This window comes from Mauremys mutica, chromosome 12 (genome assembly GCF_020497125.1).
Source record: "Mauremys mutica isolate MM-2020 ecotype Southern chromosome 12, ASM2049712v1, whole genome shotgun sequence".
Taxonomy (NCBI): domain Eukaryota; kingdom Metazoa; phylum Chordata; order Testudines; family Geoemydidae; genus Mauremys; species Mauremys mutica.
The window spans coordinates 67,901,839-67,915,039 of record NC_059083.1 but is presented as its reverse complement, the minus strand read 5'-3'; the positions used below and the strand labels follow the sequence as shown (position 1 = coordinate 67,915,039).

At 41.9% G+C, this 13,201-nt stretch overlaps 1 protein-coding gene across 4 annotated transcripts in view; it reads left to right on the top strand.

The window, feature by feature from the left end:
- The first annotated feature begins 1,759 nt into the window (after nucleotides 1-1,759).
- UNK (unk zinc finger) overlaps nucleotides 1,760-13,201 on the top strand; it is a 65,932-nt gene continuing 54,490 nt past the window's right edge. Inside the window, exon 1 of one of the 4 annotated variants that reach the window (XM_044982939.1) lies at nucleotides 1,760-1,980. In XM_044982939.1, coding sequence (XP_044838874.1) covers nucleotides 1,883-1,980 — 98 coding nt within the window. In that variant the 5' untranslated portion in view covers nucleotides 1,760-1,882. Of the gene's footprint in view, nucleotides 1,981-9,205; nucleotides 9,313-13,201 lie in introns of those variants that run through there. The other 3 variants (XM_044982937.1, XM_044982936.1, XM_044982938.1) reach the window with 3 other exon arrangements.

Here is a 13,201-nt window from a genome sequence, read left to right as displayed (position 1 = left end):
ACTGTGTCCACTGTAGCTATTTAGGTAAAAAAAAATCACACCCCAAGGCCAAATTTACGTTCAAAAGTTAAGTCAACCCAACTGCATTACTCAGGGGTGTGAAAAATCTGCACCCCAGTGACCTTGTTGAACCAAGCTAACCACTGGTGTAGATAGTGCTAGGTCGACAGGAGAATTATTGACTGTTAGGGAGGTGGATAAACTACTGCAAGGGGAATACCCCTCCCCTCTCTGTAGTGAGTGACTAGGCTGAAGTGCAGCTGTGCTGCTATAGCATTTTAAGTGTAGACATTACCTAACCAAAATAGTTATACTGATACAAAAACGGTGTAGACCATGCCTTTAGAGTTTAATATTAACATTGTTCAATCTGTGCCTAGTGGCCAAGTTAAAATGAAAGGTGTTGCGCTCATAAATCCTTGTGCTCTTTCCCTCCCTTCCCCAACTCTAAAATAGCCCAGTGGGTTTAATAATTATGTGTTGAGCCTGAGATATCAAAATTCTGTGTACAAAGGCTTATATCATCTCCCCATGGAAGAAGATAATTTACACACAAAACTCCGCAAAGTTCCTGAGGTAATGTTACTTTCAATTTTTCCTCCCTTGGAAGGCATGAAAGGTGTCCACAATCCTGATAACCCAACTTTGATACAGAATCTGGGGTTAGCTATAAAGAGGCAGCTTCTCCATACAACTCTCTCCATCCTTCTCAAATCGAGTGTGCTGTTATTTATTCATTGACTATTTTTGGACATTTTCTGCCTTGTGGGGTAAGGTAAGCAGTAAAAAGAAGGGAAATGTGGAAATTAATACTACAGAATCAGCTTCTGCATGACATTCTGCTGGAATGTCTGCCTTTTGTTTTTAAGTAGGGGAGGGAGAGAAAATGAAGTTATATACAGAAAATACCTCTCTAATCCTCTGCAAACCAACTTATCCATTACCTTCACAAAAGCCACGTGTCCCAAAACATACACTATTCACAAAGGTCTTTCTCCCAATTTACTGTACGGAAAAAAAGTCAACTGTTGTCAGGAGGATACTTAAGGACCATGTTTGTTACAAAGTCTACTATTTAAAAAATATCAGTAGATTACAATGTATTACAGCAATGGCATATCTCCCCACATCCTATTTAATCATAACTTGGCATAATTCTATTTTTTTTAATACTGTAGATGGATAATGTCTATTTGTAAGCATTTTTTTCCAATTTGTATCTATTTAAATTTTCAGTTGTGGGAAATCATGGGATAAATGAAAACGAGTTGTCAACATCACATGTGAAAATATACACTGTAAATAGCCTTGAATCAAACCCTCGAGCAGCAGTTTCTTACTTTGTATATCTATACTTTTTTATTATAGATGAAAATATTTTTCCCTGGTTTGTGTGTGCACGGTGAAGTCAACATTTAACAATGATCTTTCCAAGTCTAACCATCACCCTCTCTTATCTGAGCTGTGGTTACAGGTCTGAATCACTCGTGTATGCACCCTACTTAATCCGCAGTACTTCCATGTCCTCAATGAACTACCAGCTCTTTCCCCTGCCTCCAGGAGATGCATAGCTTAGCTAGGCTTCCGAGGGGCAGCTGAACTACAACTTCCAGCAGGCCCCGCTCTGAAGAAAGTCCGGGGCAATGTCCGCACAGTGCCCCTGGGAGTTGTAGTTCTACAGGCCGGAAGCTCCGCCAAGCTGTGTCCCGGGTTGGTGGAGTTTGCGCGAGCGCCTGGACTACAAATCCCATCATGCTTTGCGAACCGGGGCGGTAATGGCGGCGGCGGCGCATGCGCATTTCGGTCTCCGTGCGGACCGCGCAGAGTGAATAATAAAGTCTCCTCGGTGGTAGCGGCGGCGGAGGGAGCGGAAGGCAGGAACATGTCGAAGGGCCCGGTGGCGAGCGGCCCCCCTGCGGCCGGGCCGGCGGCCCCCGCCAGCGCGCTGCAGGCGCAGCCCGAGAAACCGCAGCACTACACGTACGTAGCGAGAACACCCGCCGCCGCCGCCCTCCGCCCGGCGCCCGCCCGCGCGCTACACACGCCTGACGTCAGCGGGCAGCGTGCGGCACGCGCGCACGGAGACCAACCGCCCGCCCGGCACCGGCTGAAACCGGCCGTGGCCGGCGCGGGCCGGTGGGATCCCGCCTTAGGGGAGGGGGCGGGGCAGGTACTGAAGTGACTCACCTTACCCCCACGCGCACACACCCACACGCACTGACCATGATGCACTGGGGCCTCAGCTCTCCCCCATCCCAGCTTTGCCTCTGGGGTGCCTTTGGGGTGTCTTCTTTGTACCCCCTTTATCAGGGTGTTCCCCCCCAGTGAGGCTGCCTGGCTCCTTTCCATATGGTGGGGATGTTGTTGCAGAGTGTCACCCTTAGCAGAAGGGTGGGTCACCCCCCTTTTCAGTCTGCTTCCCTCCCCCACCCCCTAGCTTCTCGTGGCTGGGTGCATCTGCCCTAACTGGAATACATTGCCCTTCCCCCCATCTCAGGAGGGTGTGTGGGCCCTAGGGCCAAAGCCCATCAGCCCTTCACCCCTATCCTTGGTGTGGGTGGTTGCTGTGTTGAGCATGTCCATCCATGTGTTGTGCCTCCCCTGCCTCACAAACACATTCATGACAAATGCTTGGACAGGTCACATGCCCACCAAACTAGGGACATGCCCCCAGGGCAGGTCATACATTCACATATGGACCTGTGAAGGAGACATCATCGCTAGGGGTTTTTTCACACACCCATGAGGAAAACATTAGGTGGTTCTAGGCTCCCACCCCCATCAGAGAACTGTCACCTCTCTATGGAAATACCAGAAGGCCATGTTGCACGCACATACCCCTGAGAGAAATCTTACTAGAATGCGTCACATGGGGAATTCCTCACTAGAACATATCTCACTAACATGCCCCGAAGGAACTATGACTTGAATATTTTGCACGTGCACATATGGGAAATATCACTAGTGTGTCACAGCCCCAGCCATATGTGGCAAATGTTACACAAGTGTCTCCTCAAGGAGCGACTGCAGCGCATGTTACTCTTCCTTCTCTCCCCCACACTCCCATTACACTGAAGGATGAGTCCTCCATAAAAGAAATATTGTTAGTGTGTGTAGCATCCCTCACTTGCTTGCTTCTCCATGAGTTGCTCAGTGCTCCATGCCAGTGGTGTCCCCTTGGTGGCTGAAGTATTCAGGTTGGAAGTGGTGGCAATAAAGTTCATTTTTCTTTTTTATATAGGAAGAAGATGAAAGGGTTGAGTGGTGGGAGCATGAGGGTGAGGGGAGGGTTGGTGATGGGGGCTATGGGGGTAGGAATAACTGGCAGTTCTTGGACCTCCTCTAAAAATATTAGACTGGAACTGTGCCCTGTGAAGAAAATATCCCTGAATTTTGTCACCCTTCTCTTTAGGGTGCATCGAACCCTGAAAGGAAAAATCAGCAGAACACATTACCCATATCACTAGTGTGTATATTGGTGGACTTTCTCTTGCTAGAAAATAATAGTTTGCATTTCCGTAGTTCCTTTCATCCAGTGAACCTAATGTGTTTTACAAGTACTGAATCACACAACACTCATGGCCTGTTACAGGGGAGTAAATTTAGGCATACCAGGGTTAAGTAATCTGCCTGCAAGAAATCACAAAGTCAGTCTGTAGCAGATCTGGGAATAGAATTTAGGAGTCCTAACTCACAGTCACCTCCAATAACCACTAATCTCAATTTCCCAACTGTAGTCTGAAGGGCACTTGCTGGTGTTTTGCAGAGAGCTGCTTGTGCTGGCTCTCCATATTACCAGCCACTTCAACAGATGTAGATCTTAGAATCCTTTGACTCTACTGCAAATGAGGAGCATCTAGCTTAGCCCTCTCTATTAGGACCACTGCTACAAAGGTGGAGGAGAGGAAACGAGCTGTCCTTGGGGACTGGAGGTCACCAGTGGGAGTGAAGCTATCAGTCATGAGTGGGAGGGGAATGTCCACATGAAAAAGAAATTAGGTAGATAGATGGTTATGTTCAATATCGCATGGGGAGAAGCAGACCACATGGTTCTTAAGCAAACCCACAAAAGTAGGGGAAAAGGGAACCAAGCAGCAAGAAATCACGTGCAGTGGAAGAGAAACCCTGGCAACAGGAAAATTGTAGGGGAGTGGAGAAGGGGGCCAAGAAGAATGGGGAAGGGGAATGGAAACAACAAAATAGAGCCAACATTTGTGTGATTTACTTTTTTCAAAGAGGACAAAAACAGTTGCATAAAAGGCAGCTAAAAATACTTCTGTCTATCCATGCTGTAGTTGACACAGGAATGTTGAGGTGACCTGCAGGATGAGAAGGGAAGTGTGTGTGAAACTACCTCTTAAAATGTGATTCTTACTATAAGAATGAAAATGTATGAACTAGAGCACATCACATCGTAAACTCTTTTTATAATAGATGGGAACCTATTTTGGTTGCTTTTTGTTAAGTGACCATGCTATAAAATTTAAATCTCTTGTTTTACTTTTTTTGTTCCTTTTTGGTTTTGTTTCAGTAAAAGGATGTTATGGTCACAAATTGTAAATTAAAATAGAATTAATTATCCACATCCTGTGCTGTCCTCTGGGAAAAGGGGCGATACAGGAAATCTCTGTCTTAAAGAATTTTGGTTGCATTTATTAGGAAATGTTCCGATTTCCTTATTGGTACTTTCTCAATTGTTGGCAATATTGATATGTAATCTAATTTACTTTGAATTGTGGTTTTATATCTGGACTGAAGATCCTTTTTATTTGCTCTAGAACAACAGCAAAAGGAAACATGAAACAACAATTGTTGCTAATACACACCTTTTGTTCTACTCTTTTCTTAAGTATCAGAGGGGTAGCCGTGTTAGTCTGGATCTGTAAAAGCAGCAAAGAATCCTGTGGCCCCTTATAGACTAACAGACGTTTTGGAGCATGAGCTTTCGTGGGTGAATACCCACTTTGTCGGATGCATGCCCATGCATCCAATGCATCTGACGAAGTGGGTATTCACCCACGAAAGCTCATGCTCCAAAACATCTGTTAGTCTATAAGGTGCCACAGGACTCTTTGCTACTCTTTTCTTAGTTGACCAGGAGCCTTATAAAATCTTAGCTTTGACATTAGTGGCAATTGTAACACATAGCTGGAAATGAAGTACATTGTTATATGTGCCCATGTTCTTTATTTGACAGAGAGATCTCATGTTTTTCCCCTGGGGATTATTTTTTTGTTCAAATCTCTTAATTTTGGAAATTGCAGAATTCAGATGAATAGCAATTTTATAAGTACCCCTCTGGTTTTAAGTTCTCTCTGGGTTTATTGCATTAGCTGTCACCATGTATGATGGTTCTTTGTGATACTGCTTTAATTGCAAGAGTACGGTGATGTCATTACGATACCCAAACCAGTCTTCAGGTTTCTCCTGGCTGGATGGATATGTTGTTTCAATTAAGTGTTTCATGTAACATCTTCGTTGGTCTGGCTTTAGATTCCTATTAGCAGAAGGGAAAAATACTTTTAATGTGTTCTGCCAAACCTCCTGTTTGTTTTGCATTATTTCACATTGTTTCTTATGTTTAACTGGTATAGTTATCATCTTAGGTACCCACAATCTGCAAATCAGAATAGAGGTTGGGTTTGAAGAAACTAAAGCAAGTGATCAATTGCCTTAGAAAACCAATTGTCGTGTTGTGAAGAATTTGTTTTGACTAAGGGTATGTCTACACTAGGGGATTATTCTGATTTTACAGAAACCGTTTTTTTAAAACAGATTGTATAAAGTCGAGTGCACGCGGCCACACTAAGCACATTAATTCGGCGGTGTGCATCCATGTACCGAGGCTAGCGTCGATTTCCGGAGCGTTGCACTGTGGGTAGCTATCCCATAGTTCCCGCAGTCTTCCCCGCCCATTGGAATTCTGGGTTGAGATCCCAATGCATGATGGGGCAAAAACAGTGTCGCGGGTGATTCTGGGTAAATGTCGTCACTCAATCCTTCCTCCGTGAAAGCAACGGCAGACAATCATTTCGTGCCCTTTTTCACCTGGATTGCCCTGGCAGATGCCATAGCATGGCAACCTCTCGTTGGGGAGGAGTACAGAAATCGGTTTAAAGAGCCCTTTATATCGATATAAAGGGCCTCATTGTGTGGACAGGTGCAGGGTTAAATCGGTTTAACGCTGCTAAATTCGGTTTAAACGCGTAGTGTAGACCAGGCCTTAGTTAGCCTAGTTCATTTGGATGTTATTGAGCTCTTTTTAACTGTGTGATACGTGTTGTGGACTTCTTTATCCCTCTTGTGAAGTCCAGAAAAGTGAAAATGGAGTGATACTTTCTTTGGCACGTGTTCTCACCCGAGTGTTAGAACTTTTGAGAACTTTGCAGAAAGCCAAACATTCAGATGTGGGTGAGATTTGATGAGACTAATGAATGTATCCGTTCTAGTGTGCTCACATTTATTTTGAACAGTAACCCCTTTTCCAAGCCTACTCCCCAAAGAGAACACCTTGGTTCAGGTCCAGATCATCTGAATATTTTCTAGCCAAGTTATGAACCCTTTGGGGCATAGATTGTGGGTATATTTTCACTGCAGAGTTAGCGCACATTATCTACACTTGAGTTACTCCTTTCAAGTTAGCCTTAGGAATCATTAAAAAGGGGATAGAAAATAAGATGGAGAGTATCTTATTGCCCTTATATAAATCCATGGTACGCCCACATCTTGAATACTGCGTACAGATGTGGTCTCCTCATCTCAAAAAAGATATACTGGCAATAGAAAAGGTTCAGAGAAGGGCAACTAAAATGATTAGGGGTTTGGAACGGGTCCCATATGAGGAGAGATTAAAGAGGCTAGGACTTGTCAGCTTGGAAAAGAGGAGACTAAAGGGGGATATGATAGAGGTATATAAAATCATGAGTGATGTAGAGAAGTAAATAAGGAAAAGTTATTTACTTGTTCCTATAATACAAGAACTAGGGGCCACCAAATGAAATTAATGGGCAGCAGGTTTAAAACAAATAAAAGGAAGTTAATTAGGTAGGAATTAATGGTAAATTCTCAGAATGGAGAGGGGTAACTAGTGGTGTTCCCCAAGGGTCAGTCCTAGGACCAATCCTATTCAATTTATTCATAAATGATCTGGAGAAAGGGGTAATCAGTGAGGTGGCAAAGTTTGCAGATGATACTAAACTGCTCAAGATAGTTAAGACCAAAGCAGATTGTGAAGAACTTCAAAAAGATCTCACAAAACTAAGTGATTGGGCAACAAAATGGCAAATGAAATTTAATGTGGATAAATGTAAAGTAATGCACATTGGAAAAAATAACCCCAACTATACATACAACATGATGGGGGCTAATTTAGCTACAACGAGTCAGGAAAAAGATCTTGGAGTTATCGTGGATAGTTCTCTGAAGATGTCCACGCAGTGTGCAGAGGCGGTCAAAAAAGCAAACAGGATGTTAGGAATCATTAAAAAGGGGATAGAGAATAAGACTGAGAATATATTATTGCCCTTATATAAATCCATGGTACGCCCACATCTCGAATACTGTGTACAGATGTGGTCTCCTCACCTCAAAAAAGATATTCTAGCACTAGAAAAGGTTCAGAAAAGAGCAACTAAAATGATTAGGGGTTTAGAGAAGGTCCCATATGAGGAAAGATTAAAGAGGCTAGGACTCTTCAGTTTGGAAAAGAGAAGACTAAGGGGGGACATGATAGAGGTATATAAAATCATGAGTGATGTTGAGAAAGTGGATAAGGAAAAGTTATTTACTTATTCACATAATATAAGAACTAGGGGTCACCAAATGAAATTAATAGGCAGCAGGTTTAAAACAAATAAAAGGAAGTTCTTCTTCACGCAGCGCACAGTCAACTTGTGGAACTCCTTACCTGAGGAGGTTGTGAAGGCTAGGACTATAACAATGTTTAAAAGGGGACTGGATAAATTCATGGTGGCTAAGTCCATAAATGGCTATTAGCCAGGATGGGTAAGGAATGGTGTCCCTAGCCTCTGTTCGTCAGAGGATGGAGATGGATGGCAGGAGAGAGATCACTTGATCGTTGCCTGTTAGGTCCACTCTCTCTGGGGCACCTGGCATTGGCCACTGTCGGTAGACAGATACTGGGCTAGATGGACCTTTGGTCTGACCCGGTATGGCCTTTCTTATGTTCTTATGTTCTTAAGTTCTTCTTCACGCAGCGCACAGCCAACTTGTGAAACTCCTTGCCTGAGGAGGTTCTGAAGGCTAGGACTATAACAGCGTTTAAAAGAGAACTGGATAAATTCATGGAGGTTAACTCCATTAATGGATATTAGCCAGGATGGGTAAGGAAGGGTGTCCCTAGCCTCTATTTGTCAGAGGGTGGAGATGGATGGCAGGAGAGAGATCACTTGATCATTACCTGTTAGGTTCACTCCCTCTGGAGCACCTGGCATTGGCTACTGTTGGTAGACAGGATACTGGGCTAGATGGACCTTTGGTCTGACCAGTACAGCCGTTCTTATGTTCTTAAGTTCTTGATCAAGTGGAACATTGTAAAATAATACCGCTGTCTTATTTTGTGCCATGGACAAGCTGCTCTGTCTATACTGAGTCTGCACTCACTTGTGAGTGACACTAAGATTTCTGGGAGCCTATCCCATGTTTCTTAGCACTAAGTAAGCTAAGTGCACTGTGAATTGTTTTGCAGTGTATTGTGGGAGAACTAGTCTGCCCTTCTTGGGTTCACAAGAGAATTGGGGGAAGGCACTGGATAACTAGCACCACTCGAGTAGTGCTAGCCTGCATCCACTGTGCATAGTGGTTGTGTGAGAAGCTGATGCCTTGTACACACACAACTTTATCTTATACCCACCTCCTGGCTCAGTTCATAGTAAACTTACGTTAAAAGCATCACTGCACTCGAGTTAAGGGTTTTTGTATGTGGATGGGAGTTGAGTTAGGTGCAACATTGAGTTATAACTCTAGTTAACTTTGCAGTCAAGACAAGCTATGTGCTTTCCATGTATTTGCACAGTGCCTAGCACAATGGGTTCCCAATGGGTGCTACTGCTATATAAATATTATATCATAATGAGAAATCTGATCCCACTATTTTTATGTGGGTTTGGAATTCCTTTGAACAGTTTGGCAAACAATCTTATGTTTAAATTCTTTCTCATAAATAATCACATTTTCATTTTTTTACAAGCATACCATTGAAATACGTTTTTGAAAAAAAGTCTGAAGTGTTTGCGGTGTCTGAGCGCTTAAGATTTAAGACCACGACTCTTATCATTGGGCAGAGATGACAAGGTGAACATGCTGTATAAATAGTTCTGACTTTATATGCACAAACTGTCTGTTTCTGGAAATATGATTAAAAATCAGCAGTGCATTAGATATATACTTTCAATGAAGTTATTACCTACAGTCGACGTCACACCCTTTAGTCTTATCCTATAAGTGGGTCTAGTTTTTTAAGTCATCCTTTCAGTATGACCAGAAATGTTCTTTACTTAGAAGCAGTTTGTTTAAAATTGTTTAATTTTATTTTTTTCAAAAGTTACCTTTTATACTCTTAAAACAAACAGATCTCTAAAAATAATAAAGGATTGGCCTAATTCAGCTCTGTTACACTGGTTATTCCCTTTAAATCAATACAGTTACTCTGGATTTATGCTTGTGTCACAGCAGAATTTGTCCATATTTAAAAAGAGACAGGTACATTTTAAAGACAGCTTGCAGTTCACTAATCACTCTTGAGATACCTGGAAGAAACCAAAATGCCTATTGTTATAAAATTTAAAACAAGGAACCACCACACTCTGCTGTATTGTGTTGTCTGTAAATGTCTATTTACATTATTGGGCAAGTACAGGCTGGTTTATTGGCTGACTGAACCTCCTTGAAAGCAATTCCATCATGTATTGTTATTAGGACGTGTGAACAGTGACAGAGAAGTGAAAATGTGAAGTACTGGAGCCATTACAAGAAATGCAGCATTCACAATTTATGTTTACTATAGAAAATGGTTACAGAGACAAGCTGGAAACAAGTAGTCTCTTCTTGACCATATACTCACAGACTTTAAATATAATTAGATGGTTTGGGTTCGTTTGTTTTTGGGGTGGGGGGATGTTTAATGTTTTAGGCCTTCTTGATCCTGCATTGGGATTGAAGTCAGTAGGGCTCCATCTAGGACAGAGATTCCCAAACTTGGTTCACGGCTTGATTAGGGTAAGCCCCTGGCTGGCTGTGAGATGCTTTGTTTACCTGAGCGTCTGCAGATACGGCCGCTTGCAGCTCCCAATGTCTGCGGTTCGCCGTTCCCAGCCAATGGGAGCTGTGGGAAGCGGCGCCACCGCTTTGGCCGGGAACGGCGAACCGCGGCCACTGGGAGCTGCTAGTGGCTGTACCTGCAGACGGTCAGGTAAACAAAGCGTCTCGCGGCCCTCCAGGGGCTTACCCTGAACAAGCCGTGAACCAAGTTTGGGAACCCCTGATGCAGGGGAACTTCTGTGTCTTGCTGAGCTCCGTTGATTTATGTTGTACTTGTATGCAGCTCCATTGTCTTTAATCACAGTATGTGATTGGGACCTTTGTTTGGAAGACTATAGTTTTCAGAAGATTGACTGATCAATTTTGTCCTTTTGGAAGTTATGTCAACATCTCAAAATTGTCAGAGAGTTCACATAATGGTGACTGTTGTGTAGGATATGAATTAGTGCCGTGCAGATAATGGAAGTTCCATTTCAGGAAGGATTTCAAGATTTTTACATTTGGCTTCATCCCGAATAGGAATGAAAACTGAAATTTTTGAAATTCTCTATGAAGGAAAATTCTGGGGGAAATAATAATTGTTTTGGGTTGATCAAAACATTTTGTTTTGACAAAATTAAAATATTGTGTTTCATTTCTATTTCATTTTTTTTTACTTTTCTATTACATGATGCAAAAGTAAAAATTAGAAACAAACAGTTTTGAAACTCCAAAAAAAAGTGTCATTTTAAAAATGTCAAAACAGTACGCTTTGACATTGCCAGGACTTTTGGTTTCGGTTTTCTTCCAAAATTAAATTCCAGCAAAACTGGCTTGATTTCAAGAAGCTTTTCAGTTTCAACAGAACTGTGTCTTGAGATGAAAATGGTTCTATCAATGTTTTTCTGACCAGCTCTAGTATTTACTCTCCTTATATACCCCTTGTAGAGTGAAGGCCAACGTTTATTATAAAGTTTTGCTCATTCTGAATTGTGTGTGTATGTCTCCAGCAAACGTTTCCCCCCAGCATTTTAGAAAACTTGATAAATCTTCAATCTGCTCTTCGTTCTAAGTATGGCATCAACTTACTTCTCAGTCAGAATGTTTCTCTGTATAGAACTATGACTTAACCTGACCAGTTTTTAATCCTAGGCAATACAAAATCTTTTCAAGAATAGCTTCCCAAAAGCAATTTTATGTGGGCAGGTAATAGTAGGTTCATAAATTACGATTTTCAAAGAAATTAGCTGGAATATGTATGCAAAAGTCATAGAAAGCCACAGGGCAGATTTTTAAAGGAGTTCTTGCCAATTGGAGTAATAATGTTCAAATAATTTCTTTAAATTAATTTTCTAATGCACAGTTGTATATAAAAAGGACATATGGTCATCCAAGTCACATTGAAACCATTGGCACCCCAATCTGTAGTGCTTTAGGTGCATGTATTTACAAAATGCTCCTTGCAGTCCTACTCCTGCTTTACATGCACAGATCCCATCAACTAGAACTCCATCCTCTAGTCCCAATCTGAATTAATGTCTGATTCCTATCCTGTGCTAGCAGGCTATGGAAGATACGGAATTTCCTAACTGCCTTGCCCTGTTCCCTTCTTAGGAACTTGTTTTTGTTTTCAGGTATCAGGAGAGGTGGGGAGGTTGCTACAGGCTGGTACTTTCCCAAACTTTCTGTGTGTACTTTGAACAGTACTAAAATAGTTAACACTGTTGATATTTAAAGTATCACAGTCGGAGTTAACATCCCCTTGAAATGAAAAGGAGCAATTTACACTTTTCGTAGAGCTGTGGTTTCAAGCTGTCTTCTGGCTTTTGCAGACATCACTGCCTCACTTGTACTTGGTTCACATTTCTAATTTTTGCAGCAGTAAGAGCTCTAGTCTTAATTTGTTTTTTAAAAAGAAGAAATCTTAAAATCTGGACCACAATGATGCAGGTAAAAGTATTGGTTTGCTGAGCAATAGCAAAGTGGCCTAGTTGTAACGTTTTTGAAAAAAGTCACAGACCACCAAAAAACATTGAATAGAATGCGCTTTTTACCAGTACCTGTAGGATGGGAACCTACACAAGTGTCAGGAAGGAGCTTCCTAGATTCCCGCAAAAATCTAGGGCCAGCCTTTGGAATCGTGATGAGCAAAACTACTAACAACATTTTGTACAGCTCACTGGTTTATTAAGATTATAATTAATGGGTTTATTTTTCAGTCCGTTTGTGCCCATAACTCCTATTAAGGTTAATAGGTATTACACACATACAGAGGGGAGAATAGATTCACACGATAGCACCTGATGATTAATTACAAGAGAATTAATTATGAAGTCAAGATTATTTTACTGGTTGGGTCTTTTTCTTTTTGATTCAGCTATATTACATACTAAAGAAGGCTGTCCATCAATCCATATCCATACACTAAGAGAGCTGGCTTTTCTTGCAACATTCAAAGGACTGTGAGATATCGGTAAGAACACTTGGATTACCATCACAACAGTGAAATAAACCATGGGTGAACACTCTAGAGCAGTGGTACGCAATCTTTGCAGCATAAGATACCACCCTGGCAACTTTCAATGATCATGAGGGCCACACCTAATTTGCATATACATTTATATACAATTTTAATCTGAAATAAAGGCACACTTTTGTTATGGAGTGCTGAAAGTGTCCACTGTGCTTTATAAAAACACAAAGTATGATTTGTGGGTTGCAGGGAAAGGAATATCAATTGAAAGACTGGCACTGCTTCTCTAAAACCAGCTTATTGATGTCTGGCTTTACCTTTGTGTTGGCTGTGTGTGATACAAAATGCAGGTTCATATCTGATAGGTAATCACAGTGTTTTGATTGAAATTCACAGTAGAAAAGATTTGTTCACAACTATATTCCCATCCAAAGAAGCTACCACAAAACTGACATTCAGCAGGCAAAGAAA